This window comes from Ixodes scapularis, unplaced genomic scaffold, assembly GCF_016920785.2.
Source record: "Ixodes scapularis isolate PalLabHiFi unplaced genomic scaffold, ASM1692078v2 PGA_scaffold13__105_contigs__length_92229423, whole genome shotgun sequence".
Taxonomy (NCBI): domain Eukaryota; kingdom Metazoa; phylum Arthropoda; class Arachnida; order Ixodida; family Ixodidae; genus Ixodes; species Ixodes scapularis.
This window is the reverse complement of record NW_024609839.1, coordinates 19280790-19302200: the sequence shown is the minus strand read 5'-3', so window position 1 is coordinate 19302200 and position 21411 is coordinate 19280790. Positions and strand designations below refer to the sequence as shown.

General features: G+C 46.7%; 1 protein-coding gene across 1 annotated transcript; it reads right to left on the bottom strand.

Annotated features, from left to right (window-relative positions):
• Positions 1-19188: 19188 nt before the first annotated feature.
• Positions 19189-21045, bottom strand: LOC115325705 (Fanconi anemia group J protein homolog). The gene has a single exon (XM_040218357.1). It carries the CDS (start codon positions 21043-21045, stop codon positions 19189-19191), a length of 1857 nt encoding a protein of 618 aa, XP_040074291.1.
• Positions 21046-21411: the final 366 nt, after the last annotated feature.

The following is a 21411-nucleotide window of genomic DNA, read 5'->3' as shown; positions in this document are numbered from 1 at the left end:
ACAGGCCATTCGAGCCATGCAAGTTTTGATATGTAACTGACATGGCTGTTTCGCTGATATGGAAACTATATGATGGTTACAAATGACCGTTAGGTTGGGTATGTCTTCAATATGCTAAAAGGTGACACCTAATATTATCCTTGGCCTAGTATTACCGCCGCGTCATCCTTAAACCACTTAACAAAGGCTTATTTCAGTTTTGTTAAAAAAGACGGGCTCAAACATGGCTGTGGAATGAAAATTTAATTTGGCTTACATCTATTAATTTTTTAGAGAGCAGCTCTTAGGCGCCCGTTTCCGGCTTGAGCGGCATCGCCGTCGCCGTCGCCGTCGGCGTAACCGCGCGTTGCATTATGGGAAGCGTCCCATAATGACGGCGTGTGTGACGTCACGAGGGTCTCGCGCGTTGCATTATGGGAAGCGTCCCATGATGCAACGCGCGGTCGGCGACGGCGACGCCAACATCGCCGTTGGCGTAACCGCGCGTTGGGTTATGGGAAACGTCCCATAATGCAACGCGCCGTCTCATTTGTGACCCGCGCATTGCATTATGGGAAGCGTCTCATGATGCAACGCGCGGGCCGGCGACGCCAACGTCGCCGTCGGCGTAACTACGCGTTGAGTCATGGGAAACGTCCTATAATGCAATGCGCAGTCGCATTCGTGACCCGCGCATTGCATTATGAGACGTTTCCTATATTGACGTCACAATTGACGTCACGTGTGACGTCACAAGGGTCCCGCACGTTGCATTATGAAAAAAGTCCAATGATGCAACGCTCGGGTCACTCGTGACCTGCGCGTTGCATCGTGGCGGCGAAACTTGCTTTCGATGAGTTGGGCATTTTTACTGCGGCACTGCGCTTCCACATGTTCTCAACGACAAGTCTCAGGGCTTACACCGGGTTTTAAAGAGCTTCTTCGACGAATGACTACTAACGAGTAGAAAACGTGTCTTCAGCATGTTGCCGCCAGCCTCCGTAACGCTCCAAAAACGCGATTTTTCGACATGCAAAATCGCCGATCGGTGGCTTCACTCTCGCGCTGCAGCTGCAGCGACCAAGCGGGGATGCGCGATCCAGCCCTTTGTCCAGGCAGATGCCGAGCGCTCCGCGCAAGCGGTCGTTGAGCGGTCGGCCTCAGTAAGCGATCCACCCAGTTGCACGCGCTGCCACCGCTTTCATAGCGTATGCCCTCGCTTTTTAACAGTTTCGGTTCCCATTGTATCTTGCTGAAAGCATGAAGTTCTGATCGGAATTTCATGCTTTGACAAAAATGTTGATTGTTACTACTTTATTAACGGTGACCCCGACGTTGAGGCAGTATTTATTTTTCCTTAGAGTTATATAAACCCGATGAAGACAACTACAAGTGCTTTTGTACGAGCCGCAGGATGCAATAGGCCCTTTGCAAAAATCCCAAAAGCGCGCGCGCGCCGCGCTTCAAATAATGGGAGTCCTCGGTACGCCCCTCCTCCGGCTACCACGTGGCATACGCGAGCAGGTTACCACGGCAACAAAGCAGCCGAGTTAGGCCGCTGGTTGGGCGAGCGACGATCCGACGGCTGACCCTTTCGTATCCCTCTCCTTTGTACCGGTTCTGTCGTCTGCTGCACCAACGCTTTGTCGGACCTGGTCGAAACCTGCCATGGTTGCGGTGCAAACTAGATGGATTTGGTGACACTTCAATACGTGAAGGTAAGTTCCGACGAATAACGGATTGGAATGAGTTCACCTGTCGCGATGCCTTTACGCTGCCACAGATACGGTACGCCGGCAACGACGTACGACTCGGCGGGATGGCTGCAACGGCTGCTGGCGGCAGCTGCCGGGACGCGCGCGCAGTCGCGGAGGCGCAACGAGAAAGCGCGTGCGCGTGATCTGTACCGAGGGTTCCCAAAATTTCCTGCCCTCGTGGCGCTGTACGTTTTGCAAAGGGTCTATTAAGCAATACCAAACACGTATACCGTAAAGCGACCGTCATCTCGGAAGGCGAGTTCCACCTGAGGGGAATTTGACGTATTGTCTTCTAGCAAACGACATACCTAGCTCTTCATCCGAATAGGTGCGCACAACGTCTTCGACGTAACGCCATATCTTGGGCCTCTTCGCTGGCAAGGCGAATGAGTCGGCGAAGACTTCGCCGAGAACGGCTGCCTCGTCGTCACTCGAGCTGGAGCTAAGCTGGTATCTTCGTCGCTGTCGCTGATTTCGCTGCTACTGCGTTTTCTTAGACCTCCTGAAATTAACTGCAGCGATGTCAGCGCCGCAGTATGCTCGAGCCAGTCGGTCATGACAAGAGGAACGAAAGCAAGCACAGCAAGAGAGCCCACACAGCAATCGAAACAAAAAAACAGCGAAACTCCTTCATTCCCCCGCGGCAACGTTGATAACGAAACTGAAATGTTGCGAGTGGCTACAGATCGTACTCCCCCGAAAAAGGCTGCGCGGAGAACTACTCCGGGTCCGAGCGGTCTGTCCGAGGAAGACACAGTTCAGGCGGCATATTTGTTTCTTACATCTTTCTGCATGATCACAATCAAAACATCACGTGCACCCTATATTCAACCAGAAAGGGTCACTACATTTAACTCTTACGCGCTTATTAAAACCAGATCTGCTTCTCGCTACCACTGCTAGGGGATTCAATGGACTACTTCCATAAACCCCTGCGTGCAACACGGCGCACGTTGCTCTTTGGAAACTAGTTGGCCAGGGAGGAGAGTGGCATGGTTTCGGTTTCGATCGGCAGCGTTTAACGGCCGTGATCTCACGTTTTTTGGTCACGAGAGCATCATTTTTGGTCTCTAAACTAACCTAAATGGCCAGACCTCGAATCTATAGCACAAGCCCGAGACGTATAGCTTGTCTTCACACATGCTTGTTGCATTTTTGTACACTATCGAGCCTTTCTGTTTGCGTTTCAAGATATATGTGAACGAGCCAGTGCTGGAAATCTCGGCGCTGCGTAGCTCGGGTATCTTCTTGATTAAAGATTAAAACAGCGCAAGGACACGGACAAGCACGGGTATCTTGCTTGTCTACGAGTCAACAAGCTGTAACGACCAATAAGTTTGCATACATCAAACTCGACCCTTTACAGCTGGTCAGGAAGTTTGTTTTGTGCGTCCATAGACGAAATATTATTTTTCGCAACTACTCTTTTTCTTAATACGCCTAAGTACGTGAGGTAAAACTTGGAGGCGCCATTGAAAAGCTTAATTTGAACACACATCTTATCTCTTATCTGTACTGACCCGCAGCACTGCACGAAGCTAAGTCCCCACCCGCTTGCATTCCACTAATATTCAACATCGCGTACGCACATAAAATTTTTCTGCAATCATATAGGCACATTCCCACACACAAACCGTTTTAAGAAAGCAAAAGTCGAGCAATTGTGTGAAGAATGTCGCACCGTTCGCCGGAAGTGCGTCGGACGGGCGTGAACCTCTATGCGGTGTGCCAAAGGAACGAAATTATTCAAAGCGCATTTGACGGTTGCTAATGGCCGTAATATTTATATGTTTGCTTTCTTCCTGGCTGAGTATGCCGAGATATTTTCAAACACACTGTTCAGACACAGATCTTGGGCGTCAGTAAAAGCTCGTCCAAACGGCTTAGCGAAGAGTAGGAGACGCTTGTTAGAGCCTCTGTCGTAGCTAGCCGACCTCAGCGTTTGCGAAAACCTAATTTCCTATCAGCGTAAAATTTGAGTAGGCGATATATGATGACACGAGGAAGACATCATAGTAATTTGTGTGCAGTAATTTGTGTGCAAGGAAATTGCCCCAGTTTTCGCTTTGTTTCGTTCCAGAATGAATGTATTGTACATTCGTGAAAAGTCAGATAATCGAAAACTCAAGCGGCGCATTCGGTCACGGCGTGATGGCATGAAAGGAAGCTGCTCAATCGAAACCGAAACTGAGTGGCCAACTAGTTCCCAGAGGGCACTTCGTCGCAGCGTCGTGTATTTTTTCGTGCCCCCGTTTCTTTTTTCTTTTTTATAGAGTAGCACAGTAGCACAATTATATATTTGCGACTTCGTGTTTAGACTAGAACAGACCCCATCCAGCATCGAGCCAGCTGTTGATGGACTTTGCTAGAAAGCCGATCCAGCATCCAATCCAAAGCCGGACAAGGTGAGCGAAAACAAATGGCGAGCGGGACGTTGGCGTGGTTCGCGGCATGGTTCAGGTACGGTGGCTCCAGGGTTGAAAAATTGTATGTGACCGTGGTGGCGAGTAAAAGCGCTGCACGTCAATCTATGCGAGGCAGAAGTCGCTGGAAGTTACCGCCTGTGCTTTGATTTTGATGTTCGTGTTCTGTCGGTTTCGTCGTATGTAGGCCTAGTAAACCAACTTCCGCTCAACAACGCTTTCTGGTGGTTGACTCGACGGTGTTGACGGCCCTTCGCCGTATCCCGACGATCGTTTCGTCGGCATGTCCCGCAAGACAGAGTAGCCGTCAAGTAAGAGAAAGTACGAGCAGCAGGAAAGGGATGCGGCCGCGTACTATTTCGTAGTGGCGAGCGGCGGCACTTTTCTGTTTACGTTCGCGCACGTTTTTGCATCGGCTTCTGCCCGTTCGTAGTGTAGATGCCCTTTGCCCTTCGTTGCATCGCGCTGTTTCCACGCTTCAAGTCGCACCTTCGGGGCTCCCGGCCGAGTATGGACGAGTGTCGCGCCGCTAGCCCGGCGAGACGGCGATCGGTCGGCGTTGCCTCTGTGTGGTGTTGTAAGCGTTGAGTCAATCGTGTACGCGCGCTAGGCGCATTTGTCACTGACTTGGGGTAGGGTGAGGGGAGAAAAGTGGGGGAGAAGATAGAAGTAGGAGTCGGGCGTCAGGAGCGTCGTCTCACCGTCCCGCTAGCTCGTCATCCCATCGTCGCGCTTAATCCGTGAGTGAGTGTGAGTGTGTGTGTGTGTGTGTGCGCGCGCGCGTGCCTGCGTGCGTGCGTGCCTGCGTGCGTGCGTACGTGCGTGCGTGTGTGTGTGTGGGGGGGGGGGGGGGGAGGGGGGTTTAGCACTGGTGGCTGGCACCGCGCGGTGTCCGGTGATCAAGGCGGTCTCCGGGGGCGACCGCGCCGTGTTGGTGGAGGCATGCTAGCTCGCCGAGACGCTGCTGGCGGGGCCTCGGTTTGTGCCGTCCGCGAGACGCTTGTCCGTTATTTTATTTATCCTTGCATCAGGTTTCAGATTATGACGGTAACCTTGCATTGTTTGCCATACTTCGCAAAGTCGTAACAATTTTTCTGCAGGCGACTCGTAGAGCCGCTCGTCAAATTTTGCGGCACGCAATACAACTTTTTTTTTTTTTTTCGACACAACATTTTTTTTTTGCATTATAACTTAGCGGTATATCGAAACTTTCTGCTCGTAGCGCAATCACACCAATGCTGAAAAATTCCGCACGTACTGGCTAACCGTCATCATCGTAAGCTCGGCTCGTTTTTCCGAGTTCACATCTAACAAAACTAGGTTCCTTCTATGAAAATACGGTGTACCGTTAAATACCGGGCAAGCGCGCACTCAAGCTTTGGAAATAATCGCAAAAAAATGGGGGATGGGTGCTTGTCCGGTCGTCAATTTTACATATAAATGTACTGTGCGTATTTCCTCAGATCTCAAAAGTTTGGTAATGGGCGCTTAATGTGGAATGGGCGGATGCACGGTATTCTACGGTGTGTCCAGGCAGTTAGCGGCATCCTACGCCTTGGTAAGCACAACCGCGCGTTGTGCAGTCCACCACCGGCATGGCACAGGGCCCCGTCCTTACCTAGCGTGTCGTCTTATGCAAGGAATGTATACTTCGTTCGCCCCTAAGCTGAGACTAGAATCTCTGCCTTCAGTGCGAGCTCGCTGGCTTCTACAGTGCTTTGGTTTTGCGTGCCTGCATGATCGCACTTGTGTTAGCAAGGGCAGAAAGCTTGCATTGAAGGCGGAGCTTCTAGTCTCAGCTTAAAAATGAACGGAGTATAGTCGAAACGCCATTGCCATTGCTTGAAAAACTGGATGTAAATCCAGTTTTTCAAGCAAGCACGAAACCTCGGTATCACGAAACCGTTGCAAGTAAAAAGCTACAAAGCATGGTGTAAACAGACCTTTACGCGCAATGAGCACCGTTTTTCTCTTTTACTGCTACTTTTATTATTTGGCGTTACCGAAATGCGACGCCGTCGTGTTTCATTGTGGCCGTGCATGGGGATATAGCCATGGAGTCATTATAATATATGCTAAAGGTTGCGAAGACCTGACAGTGTGAAGTAACTTGAATGAACATCATGTCTGACCACGCCTTTTATTCTAGTGAGGAGGAGTACTGTTCATCGAAGAGAATGACGAAATAACGGTGGCGCCCGTCCCTCTGTTGTGGTTTGACGTGAGTATGAAACAACGGCGTGAGGCCAAGCAAAATTTTGGGGCGGACATCTTGTCTCGTGTGCGAGCGTACCGAGCACCAGACCCTGACTGGCCTTCGTTCAGAGCATCAAGTTTGCAGAAATGCAGTAAGTATTATTTTGTACTGTTCCTTTTCACCTAAAGTCCTGATAATGTGCTAGCACACGTTTTTGATCTGCCCTCTGTCAGCATGCTTGACCAGATTAGCTTGCGTGCAGTTGCTCAATTTAGTTAGCTCCAAAATCTTCGTAGTGACACATGCACAATTACAGTGGTGACCGAGTCCTTCAATACGCTACTGGGCACAAAACTTTCTCGTAATGCTGTGGGAAAGCATTGCATGCTGCCGAGAACGGCCGTGGTGCTGTCCTACTCTGGAGAGGTTCGACGGACAGCGTAGAGGCTTGTTTTTAGGTGCAGCAAGTTCGCTTCGGTGCCGTGCTGTGCAGCTTCTGTCTGTACCTTGAAATGTTGTACTAATGGCCAAAATTTGTTGTGTTTTGTGAAATTGAGATCTCGGCAGGCTTGTACTGAGGGAGCTGACCTTTCTTTAACAGACACGTCGCCTGGTAACGTGAGTAAAGAGGGAGGGCTTGTCTGCCCTAGAGTGTCATTTGCTGCGGGAAACAAGACGCCGTTGCGTCGTCTGCTACCAGAACCGAAGAAAGGTGGATCATCTGTTACACGCTGTATGCTGCAAGTGAAACGATAGAAAAAAAGTTGCATTGGGAACTTCTGCTATTTAACAAGGGGCGCAATTGATGACCTGTGCTTTACTTGGAAGTGCCAATTCATTCTAAAGCGTCGTATGCCTAGGTGCGAGGTATCATGTGACCACAGAGCAGCCGCTTGCAGCCAATTTCGTTTTCTATACCAGGGCAAGTGTTCTTAACGGGATTCTCTCCCATTCTTAGACGGTTGACAGTTAAAAAAAAAGGCCGTCCTGAAAGCCCAGAAAATGGCAGTTCCAACAAGGGTACAGGCACCAAGCTAGGCCTAATAGGCACGGACCTATATATCAGATTTTTAAACTGGTGCTTATCGCAGCCAAGCGTGCGCCGCCGACAAATCAGTATTGTTATTTCCTTTGATTGTCAAAAAACATCATAAAACTTTGTGGAAGCATTCATTTTGACCGTACAAGCCAAAACTGTGAAGTTCTGAAAATTGGGGCTGTGTCTCCTTTTCAGAAAGTTTATTTGATTAACACATTTTTTTTATTAAATTTATAAATATTGCATACAAAAAATAATTTCTCTTAAATTTTTACAAAAATTTGAAACACTCACTGTGTCTGGCAACCGTTCCAAAGCTACCCAAACCGTCCGAAACACCTGAAGGTTCAAGCGTTCTTCTGAAACTTCCCGAAACCCAAGTTTTTGAAAAAGTTTCTTCGCATCATCAGTGCATAATGTTGATCAGCAAAATGGATAATGCTTTCTTATGCTTTGGTTATCTTGCAGCCTTCGACGCTCAGCTGCACATCCAGAATGGGCACCTACAGCAGCAGAACAGGGAACTGCAAGTCTGTTGGGCAGGTGCTCGGGCACGTGGTGTCTTCCAAGCACCAGGGAGGGCAGGCGAGGCCCGGGGAACAGGTGACGCCCCAGGAACTGGCCAGGCCTGAACCACCCGAGCTGTTCCTGATGCCTCTCCGCAACATGGAACAGCTTATGCTGCAGAAGCGCAGCTGAAGAACTTCACCAACAGGACACTGCCGGTATTTATGTGTCCTCTTTTTCACAATATTGACGGGCATAAGGCTACGATTCTTACTTTGTGGTTTAACTTGGGTTATCTGAAGATTTATGCAAATGGGGTTGGAATGTGGACTGAAGCCTTTTACCGTAATATTTCAAATGGATGCCCACCCAAACTATGTTTGAAGCACGGTCGGTGGCAAATTAAAAATGAGTAAGTTGCCCTACCTTCATTACGGGCCTTCTGTTATTTATAACAGCAGAGTGCATGCACAGCCAATGCACAATGGAAGGCTATTTATTGTAAGGGGTACCCTTAAACTGAACCGTGCGATAGAATTGTGTCAAGGTGACGCAACGCCAGTTGCACGTTTTGTAAGTCAGCTTTAGTAGCCTGTGTAAACTTTTTGCAATTGTTAAACTGCGTTTTATAGAGGCTACTGAAGGGAGAAATGATGGACGGTGGCCACCAAAAATTAAATATTTGTGCATCATTACATTTTTGAACAGTTCTTTCCACCCGAAGGTCGTGTAGACGAGGCCTTCATGTGCAACCTCATTGAACGGCATTTTATGTCTTTTTCAACTGCCGCTTCTTGAAATATTTTTAAGTAAAGCATTTCACAACAGGGGAAGTAAAATCGCCCAACATATATGCCTTTGGGTGCTTACAATATGTCGGCCTGCAAATAATCATAAATCATGCTGATTTGCTACGACACTTCTGCCCGTTTTATCCTTAGAAGTTAAATTCCGCACCTGCAACAACTCTCGCCGTGAGTATGTGTGCGGAGCACACACAAACCTGCCTGCATGCTTTTTGTGTTTAATGCTTGCTTGACAGAAGGATCGAGATGCTGTAGTATATATTGGGCTTCTTTTGGTTTTGTTCCTGTTCTCACTTGAGGCTATAATCAAGAGATCTAAATATTTAGGGCAATAAATTCATTTGTGCTTTCGGCATCTGTTACAGAAGTAAAGGTACATGCTTGAAAATAACTTTTAGCCTGGTCTAAAATCGCTTTTGAGCGTGCCCACCATATGCATATGCCCAAACAAATTTGTAACGGGTTGCCAGATAAATCTTAATTCCATCTTTACTTTACATTAGTAGTGCATTTCCAAAATGAGATGTTAGCCAGTCCTAACCGAAGGTCACCCTATGAGAGGAAATAAAATTTTCTAAGGTGAAAGAGTAACTGTCATTGCATCCGCCACTTTATTCAGGGGGTATGAGTGCATGCGTAGCTGTGTCTCCAGGCATAGCATACGGTAGTCGCACAAGCGATTATTACACGAGGCGAGCTTGAGCTGAGTAAGTTAGTTCATTGGCCTACAGGGCCACAACTGAGTCAGCACTAAACAAAAATATGGAAAGGTAACTACTCATACTGTGCTGCTGTTGCCATTTTTTGCAACTATGATGACGGTTTTGGTCAATTCCTGCCTTTTTATGCCTTTTTCAATTCCAGTCTTCGTAAAGTCGTAAAATAGGTGATAAATTTGTAGGGTGACTAGCCGGCAGCTAGACTAAGCTTTAACAAAGTCAAGATGCGCAGGGTCTTGAATGCACTGTTTTGAGAACCACATACATTATTAAAGTTACTGAGTGGATGCTGATGGGCAAAGATGATCCATCAAAACGTTTGCACAATTTGAACGTTGCAGCGAATTTGACTGACTAATGAGATTTAGCGGAGTATGGAGGGGAATATTTTAATCTTTCTGGTTTCGTCTAAGACAGGTAGAGATGCCATATATTCTAATATTTTTTATTCTCTCTCTAGTAAATATTGTAACATTTTGATGCATGTATAGTGTGGCTTGCTGCATTTACCTGGGCATTCACATTCTCTTACTTGAGACATGTTCATACCATTGTATCTCCATATAAATAACTTTATTGACATATTGAGAACACATTTTGTCTTTCTAGGAGGAGCAGCTCGTGTCTCTAGGAGACAGCAAGAACCTGCAGAAGGTGGTACGAGGGATGGTGGGACGCCTGTTCTCAAAGAAAGTCCAGGAGCAGTTCTCCGGCCCTTCTGGGCTACCAAGGAAAGTCAAGGTCCAAGGACGCCATGATGTGTAAGGTGGTCATCGGTAATGCATATTCTTTACTAGCTATTAAATTGATGGTATCTCTATTGGAGCTCAATAGACAAGCACAATCTTTGAAATATGTTGACAATTAAAGGGAAACTGAAACACTTTTTGACAAAAAAACGAGTTATAGGTGACTTCTGGCGTATCTTTGTCCTGTGAATCTGAATATCGCTTTCGTTTTCCCCGAAGGTGTAACTAGACGCGAGAAAACACGAAAAGCCTCAGAGCAGTCGTGACGTCGTACTAGGATCTTTGGGGCGCCAAGCACGTGTCGCTCGTGTGGGCGGCGCGTGCAATTGCAAGCTTGCCAGTTGTATTTTTCCACACTGATGCCAGTTGTGGTGTCAATTTCTGACCTTTTTACAAATACAAGAGTTCACGTGCATAGGTTTGACAGGAGCTGAAGATGAGCGAGAGCAGAAATTCCGAAAACTCCCAGCATGACGTCACGCCCCGGGAAGGAGGGGCTTCAGCTGTACTTTAGAAATTAATTTCTGCAGCCTCCGTGCACAAGATTGAAAAAATGAACTCGATATTCGTGATCCTGGATGCCATATCAAGACGATTTTGGTGTTCTTCCTCAAATGCAGAACAGCTTCAGTTTCTTGTTAAGTCTTGCAATATGCAAAATTTAAGTCATCAATTCCTGTCGTTATTTTTTTTTTAATTTGACTTGCATTTTTTATTATGAATATCTCCTGTGTTACCATTCTCGGAACCTTCATACTGAAAAGCAGCGTCTTGAAGGAACTGTAAAAAAAGGTTTTTGTTGCTCTTGTCTTGTTATCCTGTTAGTTTCCAGGTTGAAAATCTAATGACGACCATTTAGAGGCCTTGGTCTGTAGAGTGTCAGTTGGGGAAGTTTTGCTCTTTTTTTAACCACTCATCTCTGCACCCCACCCCTTCTCGCCCCCCATTTCAGATTAATAGGATGTGGCGTGAAATAGCCATATGCCTCCATAGAATCTGCACCGTAGCGTGGTAGCCAAACCCACAATCTCCACCTCTGTGGTGCTCTCTTTCTGTCACCTTTGAATTGCAGGCTAAGTGAGGGACCTATATTTACACAAAGTAAACGCTCACAAACTGCAGTGTGTGAACAGCACCTTGTGTGTAGCTAATATGCAAGATATTGGCTTCCCCCTATCCCTCAACTAATCTGTGTGATCTGACAATTCTCTTTACAGGTGCCATACAAAGTTGCACTCGTGCAGCGTGGACGCGGTGCAGAAGTGGCTGACGGGCAGGGAGGCGGGCAAGGGCAATAGAGTTAAAAAGACGGACACTCCACTGGTGGTTCCAACCGCCCTTGACGATGAGGGACACTCTGGCTGAGGAGCTAGCTGCTATGGATGCACGAGTCACAATAAAGAATGTCACGGTAAACAAAAATTTGTATGTTCCCTTCTTGTACTACCCACAATATGCATCTGGGCGACAGATGAATGGGACATGTCGTCTCAAAGAGGATACAATAATTGCCATGAGTATACTGTATACATGGAGAAAGTCAATTGTTCACACAGAATTGTTTCTTAAAATTGCACAAATACTAAACCGGCTTTTTTCAGAAGTCCGAAAAACATGTTAAAAACGGTCAGCACCTATAAAAGATATGAAAACCAATAAAATAGTTTAGACTGAGAAATTTAGCATTTCCACATTTAAGTCAATTTGATCTGCTGAGAAGTTAGCTGTTTAAAAATGCAGTAAAATGTCATTCCTGGGCTTTAAAGCCCAGGAATGACATTTTACAGCTAGATTCTGCTGGTTCTATGGTGGGTACACTGAATGACGCATACGCTGGTGCTGATCCGCAATTTCGCAGGCAATGACCTGCAATTACGCTGGCACTGATCTGTTTTTACGCTGGGACTAATCCGCAATTGGACTGGCTCTGACCCGGAAACACGCTGGCACACTGATGGTTTCCTACCGTACCACCGGTTCCATGCCGGGGATCTGTGTCGGGAGCTCGCTGGGAACATCCCGTATTCCCGGCATCCCGGTTTCCCAATAAGTTCCCGGTACCGGCCGGATTCCGGCATTGGGCCCGGCCAATGTCGCCCCTTGGGGCGTTTCCGGTACTGGCCGGTATCGGTATCCCGGCAGGCCAATACCGCCCCATCCCCAACCCGGCGTGTTGTGCTACTTGGGTACACGGGCGTGTGCCTGTCGTGTGTAAAAACGCGTGGAGTGCCAAGAAAATCAAATATTGTGTCTAACAAACTACTGATTTCAAATTCCCCGACTTTTTCAAGTTATTCCCTGACTATTTTGATCAAATTCCTTGAGTTTTTGAGTCGAAGGATGACATTTCGGCAATGTCATTCAGCATGGCCGTGCCGACGAGCAACCGCCATGCCGCTTTCACTAGTCGTCTTCCCTTATTTAGCCCACTTTTTGAATGATTCCCCGACTTTCCCAGATGATCCGAAATTCCCTGGGAGTTCAAGGCTTTCCAGGTTGGCAGACACTTTTTGAAATTTCGGCACGCGTTTGCGGGGTTTAGTGATCGGGAAGCTGCTTGAGAACAACATAACTATAAGAGAAGCTGGTACAGTACTGCTTACACGACTGTCGCCCCTTCACAGAAGGCACCCGGCAGGCGGCCGGGAGCCGCCGTCCCCCGGAGTGACCGCCGTCGGTCTTTTTCACGTCACTACGGATCACATAATGAAGTGGTCCGTAGTTAGCTCAGCACCGAGCAGTTCGGAGATTTCAACACTTCACTCGCTGCTTCAAATGCGAATCTTGACGGTCGAGCTAAGAAAATTGCCCGGGCACGTCCGCCGTACCGTTAGAACTCCGCGTTCTGGTTACGTCCTACATACCTTTAGACTCCGCGTTCCGGATGGGTTCGACGTATCCTTCGACTCAGCGATTATGGAGGAGCTCCCGTGGTTAACGATTGCGGATATTTTAATTAAACTCGAACGACCGAGCGATGTCCGAGGTAGTGATCCGAGCCCGTACGAGAAGCACGGGACCGAATCTGGCTTACTCTGAATTAAATAAAAAAGAAAAGCCTCATTCCCTCGTACTTCACGTTATTCCTACGCGTGAGAGCACACAAAACCCTCAAAAACCGAATTCCGCTCACGAAATCCACACACTCCGATCAACGCCCACGACGCCCACAACGCTTCCGACACGCACTGGGCGCTGCCATCTTTTCGTTGACGCCAGAGATTTGGTCTGGGTACGTCATAGATTTGGCCTGGTCACGTGTCTAGTGGTCAAAATTGTACAACATGGCGGCGGCCAATCGGGGGTCACTTTTGCCTGATGAACGGTATACTAGTTTATCACTCTAAGGCCCTCTACCTCGTTGCTCAGGGCTCTCAAACTCACGTTAGGAGCCGGGCCGCATCCAGAAATCCTAGGTTCGCAAGGGCCGGCATGTCGGAGCGGGGGGGGGGGGGGGGGGGGGGGGGGGGGGGTTGGATTTGCAATTGCCGCCATTCGGAAATGTGTGACGTCCGGTTCCTGATTTTGACCAATACGGGGTACATGCCAGATACCACCACCGCTTTTGACAACAGTCGAAATCTGCACCAACCATGCTACAATTCATAGCCGCAAAGTTTACCTGCGTAAATTATGCTGCAATTTGCAGTATTACAAAGATAACGTCCAAAACAGTCTATGAAAGCCGAAATATATTTATTCATGTGAACCACAAATATGGGAGCTAAAATTCTATGAGCGCTGGCTTGACACCTGACAACGCTTAGCGGCGATGAGAAAATCATGTCCGCCTTTAACCCTTGTGCGGAAACGATTCTCATGATCGATCGCACATGTTCGTCGGTCATCCTTCACCGAAGTGTCGACTTGTTCACCTTTAGCAAGGAAAGCAGTTGCTCGCACAAGTACGTGCTTCCGAACATGGCGATTATTCTTACTGCTTGTTGGCGCAGCAAGGGGAAGTTTGCCTCGTCGAGGAACTTGTAGAACTTCGGGACTCCGACGTCCTCAAACTTCTGCTTGAGTACAGTGTTTGCTTGCAGTTCAAGCAATTCCATCTGTAGTTCAGGTGCAACGTCGTCCACTCGCACTGAGAAGGGCAAAGAAAAAAGTTTAAATTCTCTTGACAGGTTGCTCACGTCCTGGAACCGTTCTTGGAATTCTTGTTGGAGATCACGCAGGAGGTCCGAAAAGGTGTTGCACGATTCTTGGCTCGCGTGCCCTAGTGACTGGAGGGTCGGAAAATGGTCGAGTTTGAGCAGCCTCATTTGGCACTCCCAGAGCTGTAACTTCGATTGAAATGCCTGGATGTCATCATACATTGTCGTAATAGGATTGTCCTTCCCCTGAACTTTCCCATTCAGACGGTTCAGGTACTCAGTGATATCCGTGAGGAATGTGAGGGAGCAAAGCCAGCTGGGGTCGGACAGTTCAGCAACGGCCTTGTTTTTGCTTTTTAAAAAGGTATCAATCTCGTGTCGATGATCAAAAAACCTCTTCAGAACTTTCCCGCGACTCAGCCACCGTACCTCAGTGTGGTACAAAATTTTGCTGTGCTCGCTGCCAACCATCTCTAACAGAGATAAAAACTGTCGATGGTTTAACGCTCTGGAGCGACTGAAGTTTACCGCACCAAACACAATGTCCATAACTCCTTTCATCTGCAGTGACTTGCTGCAGAGTGCCTCTTCGTGTAAAATGCAGTGGACTGCTGCAAACCGCTTGCCGACATCCAGTCCAGTGAGTTTCGTCCTCCATCGTCCGACAAGGCCGCTTTTCTTTCCCACCATTGACGGTGCGCCGTCGGTTGCGAGGCACACCAACTTCTCCCATGGCAGCCCGGCACGATCAACCACTTTTTCGAGGGCGGAAGCAATATCGGCACCTGTGGTTGTTCCTTTCATTGGCACTAGGTCCAAGAGTTCTTCTGTGACGTCCAAATCTTTGTTTACGCCCTTACGAAAATGGCGCACTGAGCGTTGTCAGTAATATCAGTGCTCTCGTCAACGGCGATTGAGAATGCGTTGAAGCCGTTGCATCGGGTGAATAATTCTTTCTCGACGTTTTCACTGAGTTCATTAATTCTTTCTGCCACTGTGTTTGGGGAAAGGCTTATCTTCTCAAATGTCTTCTTGATGTGCTCGGACAGACAGCGTCAGCAACCTGAAGCATCCACTTTTTTATGAACAGGCCATCCGTGAATGGTTTGGACGATTTAGCGATAAGCTCGGAAACAATAAAGCTAGCTCTCACCGTTTCGTCGCTTGTTTTGACCGCCTTTTGGAAGAGGTCTTGTTGTTTTCCCAGGGACGCCTTAAGTTGGGACAGTGTTCTCGCGGATCTTTTTGGTGAGGGCTCCATACTTCTCTTGGTGGCACGACATGAAGTGACGTCGCACATTATATTCCTTTGGCACAGCTACAGTCTGATGACAAATTAAGCACAACACCTTGTGTCGCGATTCCGTGAAAAAATAGGATAGTTCCCATCGCTCTTGAAAGAGCCGCTTCTCGTCTTCAACTTTCCGTTTTGCAGACGGCTTGGAGAACGACATCGAGATGTCTGCTTGAGAGTTGACGTTGCAAGACTGAATCGTTGAAACAGAACGCAACAACCTGTGCTGACCAGTGCAAATCTCGGGTGCACAGCGCCACCGTCAACCGAAGATCACTCTGGGAGTGGAGAGGGGGTGACCGTATTGGGAGTAAAATGCTTTTCCAAGACCTTGAGGGTAAGCATACAACGATGGAATCCACCAGTTTCGACTGGGATAAACTTGGGTGCAAAGGATAAGTGAAGTGACAATGAACACAAAGGGGAGATTGGAAGAGCCCAACGCTTAGACGAGGTACTACTCCGTTCACCCCTAAGCTGACAGTGCGCTGGAGGCTACGTGTTCGCCTTACCAGTCTTATCGCTTGACCTCTTTCAACGCACAGGAGTGCGTGGAGAGGGGAGTGGTCACATGGTTCAAAGCCGACAGTTGAGCGGTTCAGCGAGCGTGCGGCCTCCATCGCACTGTCAGCTTAGAGGTGAACGGAGTATAGGAAGAAGGTGGGGTGGAATGGAGGGGGAGATTAGTTACCCCGGATACGCCATCCGCATGTGTGAAGGTGTGAACCAGGATTATAGGAGGCTATGCTTCGATGCTTTGCACCAAGGACTCTTGGAAGCCCTTTGCCGACGCCTCGGCTACTCCGTCCGGTCCGGCTATCTATTTTTAACCAAAAGCGGCCCTCTCTCTTGACACCGCGCTCTACGTTTGCGTCATGTATCCTGGCATATGGTCAAAGTTTAACAGCTTGGATTTTTTTTAGCAAGCTTTTTGCACACTCGGGGTGAGCGCAAGTGAAAACATTATAAAAAAAGCCAAAGTTAAATAAAAAAAAATTTCACTTATGCCTGGCTGCGCGGGCTGCAAGAAAATGCCGCGCAGGTCGCATGCGGCCCGCGGGCCGCGTGTTTGAGACCCCTGCTTTAACTAAAGCAGAAACGTGCCGAGTGTTCGTCAGATACACTAGAAAAAAAACCCCCCAAAACTACGCAAACATGTCTCATCTGGTCAAATTGCTCGATCACAGTGCTTGCACGCAACCTACTGTCTCATGGAAGCAGTTCACCAAATGACAAGGCCTAAAACCCCTCCCATTCTTGATACCGTGACCTCCGTTCGAAATCGGGATGCCGATTCAAACACCTTTGCCCTAATCTCTAAAATGACAAACTTTATTGAAACTAAAACAAACAAACATTAAAAGTGATATGCCGAAATACATGAGAAAAAAAAAAGTGAAAAGTGCCCGAAATTGAGGCGCAATACGAAAACGGACAAATACGACACCAATCCGCAGAAAAGTTCAGAAGTCCGTGGCGAGGCTGGTGCCGAATACCTTGAGGAGGTCCTGGAGGTCCTGTGTGAGTGGACTACGAAGTCCCCCCACAGCAGCCCGGAGAGTGCCATCTGTCCAAGTATCTGACGGTAATGCTTATGGTTCCTGTTCAGCCGGTATACACCTGCAGTGCCCTTCGTCCAGTGGCGGTCCCAGACATTGGTTTTAGGGGGGGGGCGAAATCGCTGCTTAAATAACAAAAAAAAAGACGTCACACTTTTTTGTGAATAAAGATTTTTTTTATTAGTCCCACTGTTTGCAAGTCGGAAATGCGCAACATGGAAACCTTTGCTCGCAATACAGTGTAGACCGCATATAACGTATGTCTCGGGAGTCACGAAAATCCGCACTATAAGCGGTACCGCGTTATAACCAAAGCATCAATTTTTCGGGCCAAAATACATGCCATGAGACAACTTGCCATTGTAAATCAAAATTATTTTATATAAGATTAAAAATAAAGCTTAGTTTTAGGAAAGTCTGTATTTCACCAGACTAGTACACTTATCTCTCAAGTGTGTCACACATTTTGAAAGAAATCAGCGACTTTTGTCTAGCGCAGCCTTTTAACGGCGTCCCGGGTTGCGGATGGACGTTGGGAGCGTTCAGGATTGCTAACCCTAATCACTTTTCTCCGGTGATGAAAACGCGTGAAAATTCACATCCTTTATATGGTACGCGCATGAAATGCTCAAAAAAAGGCATGAAATGCACATATGAAATGCTCCAAATAAGAAATCCGGGCGATGTTCGAAAACACAAATGCTGAGAAAGCACCACCGTAGTCGAAGTAAACAAACACGACGACACGGGCGTTTCTGCTGTCTTGAGAGTGCTGCCACGAGTAGGTGGATCTTCCCTTCCAGTACGTGCTGGGTTATCATAGCGACACACAATGAAAATTAACAGTCGAGGATAGCGCTTTTACGCGGAACGATGAGCTTCCACCACGCCGTCTACGTCGACGATCACCACCGACGCCATGTTTGTGGATAGAAGCAGCCGGCCCGCGACCGGCATGCAACGCGCGCGAACGGCTGGTTGGGCTCGCCAACTCCTTGCGCTGTGAACGACACTTGCGTGCGTCCCTCCGTCGCTATGGCAACTGAAGCCTCTCTCTTCGCTTCTTCGAGCAACGTCCTTGCCCCGCAAACAGACAAACCAGACAGACAGACGACCGGCTTTGATTATTTCTGCATAAATATTTTTCATGTCACTTTCGAATAATTGTAAAGATTTATGTTTACCGAATCTCAATATTATTTCCATAACCAACCAAGAAATATACTTTAAAGATTTTGGCTTATTTTTAACGTACTTATTCCGATACACGGGCGTTATAAATTGGTATTGTAAAGTTTTCATGTGTGCTTCTAATACCGTCAATTCGTCAGGTACGCCTAATGCGAAATAATTTGGCGTGGTGTCGTCTTCTGCGGATACTCCGATGGTAGACATGCAGTCTAATGTATATTGGTTCAAGTTGATCGAGCTTACGTTGAATTGTACCACACTGGCGTCTATTTTAGACCAGGTGGTAAACAATCTCTCGAAAAATGCAGCATCCATCTCAGACTCTAAATGTTGGCAGTAGTGCATGACATAAATTAAAGATCGATTTTCCAACGGTATTGATACCATCATTTCTGAAAACACCCAGAGCGATTTATAATTATTACTGTTTCGCCACATATTAATACACGCTTGACGCTGATGAAATCTGAGTACATAATGTACTATCGCTAACGTGTCTTGAATGTGTTTTATGTTTTTTGTGTAGACGTCATTCAAGCCTACACCAAAACGCATCAAGACTTTACCGAATTCAAAGAACTTACTATCATATTCTTCGTGTTTCTTTCCACAGTTGTTTGCCTGTTTCAAAAGCTCTTTGGCCACACTCATGGATTTATTGTATAATGGATATTTTTCCAAATACACTTTTGCGTATAAACTCAAAATGTCCGCCGAACGTTGCCATAAAAATACGATAATATATATTATTGGCATAGCCTCGTTATCGTAATTGTGTGCGAAAAAACAACGTAAGAATTCGGGCGTAATGTTCTTTTTACGCATCTCTAAATAAGCGACAATACTTTCGATCGTTGTGGTCATGTTTTTATTTATTTTTGAAAAAAATAGATAATTCCTCCACGATGGCTGTGCTGTTGCGCTGGTGAATTGATTGCTGCTTCTCAATGCACTTGATCCAGTCGGACATCCCGATCCAAATTTCATTCTGGAAGAAACGATGATCCACGAGGAGTATGAGGCCCCAGTCTTTAGAATGACGAATACAACGACCCACTGCTTGGTTGACTGCACGCATGGCTTGTATCTGGTACCAATGCCGTCCGTCGAGAAGTTGTGGTTGTCGAGCGTCGTTGAACTTCATCTTGAAATGCACGTCCTCCTGTTGCGTCGATGGAAACGGAATGCCTATAGAGATCACGGCACGGGCTAAGTTGTCGCTGAAATCGATTCCTTCACTTATGCGTCCGCGATGCACCGCACACATTAGAGACACTTCACCGCAGGCGATGGATTCGATGTAGCCATTGATGGTGTTGCGCAGCGGGTCTTCGACGTAGATGCAACCGTTCGTCTCTCGCATGAGAGACTTCCAAACGTCGTCCATCGCCGTCTTCCAAATTTCGATACATTTCGACATTGCTTGATAAGACGGAAAAAAACAGAGAACTCCACCGCCACAAGCGCCAACTTCGCTAAGTTTCATAGTTTGACACACACTAATTAACAATTCTCCAATGTCGGAAACTATGCGAATGTCGTTGTATGCATTATAGGTAAGCCTCAAAGACCTTTTACCGTTCAGTGAATGTGAAATTCTTTTTATGAGCACATTTTCTGGTGGAACGACGTGATTTCCAATTATTTTATGTTTAAATTTTAAACCAAGCTCCGCCTCGTACGAAGTCGTGGGAGATAGAGTACCCGAAGCCAAAACTATAGTGCGAGTGTTCTTTGCAACAGATTCCATTGCATAACGAGAATCGAGGCAAATGACTCTAAATTTGTCACCAGAGACTACGACCCTAAATCCTTCGAAATCGTACTCTGTTATGAGATTAATGTTTGCCGTAAATTTGTCCATGAAGCGAATAATTTTTTCGTCCTTTTCCGGAGGTATGACATCTACGGTTATGTACTTACGAAGTAGTTCCAAATATTCAGTTCCTGTCATAACGTAATCTCTGTCTCTTTGTGAGCGCAATTTAATTTGCTTTATCATTTTGAGCAAATTAACAAACATAATGTATATGGCAGAGCCAGGTTGCACGCTATGTTTGAAATTTTCCATCGTACTACACGAAGCTTCGAAAGAAAAACTCTCGCGACAAACATTTTCAATGTTGTGAGCTTCGTCTATAATTACGAGTGAATCTGTCAACGATATGTCCATTGAGTTTCGAATAAATGGATCCAGAATATAATTATATGGACACAAAAGTATACGAGCCTTCTTCGTATAATTTACGTCAGTATAATAAGGACAAATCTTTAAAGTAGAACATTGATTTACTAAATCTTCCATATCGATGATTGAGGACGCAGATTTCGGGTGCTCTACTTTACCAATATTCGCAAAATACATACAAGATTTCTTTTTCACGGTATTACAGAGGCATGCCATGTTACCCATTCCATGAGGATTCTTGTAAAGACATAACTTTTCCTTGCCCATGAGCCTTGCCGTGTTAATCGTAGAATCCACCTGTCGAACGGTGTTTGTAATATGATAGAGTTGCTCGTGAGTCCGAGAACAGAAATACACGACGCTAGTGGTCGGATTCTTCGAAATCCAGCACCTCGCTGCATTGATCAAGGCTAATGACTTGCCCGATCCCGTCGGCGAATCTATCGATACATTTTCTTTCTTCTCCAATGCTTTTAGTATCGTGGTAAGTATTTTCATTTGAATTGGATAGGGTGTCTTTGTCTCCGGTCGAAACATCCTCATCACCCTCGCTTACTAATGTAAAAGACGTGTCCGTATTCTCTCTTATAAAGCGATCGAATCTCGGCACGACATTGCTAGTTTCGGGTTTTTCGTCAGCCGCGTTCCATTCGTCTACTATTAAACAAATGACATTTTTGTCTCGACTACGACGATGGTGGTGGTGGTGGTGACGACTTTCATGCTTATGCTTCTTGGATTTAGATTTATGTTTTGACATAATTTTTTTTTCTTTTCAGTGATATTACTTCATTTTCATTTTTTTAACCATCTAGCAGTTCTTTATTTATTTCAATCTTTCAAACCATTCTAAATAATCGCATATATTATGATAGACGTCTTTATAATACAATATATTCATAA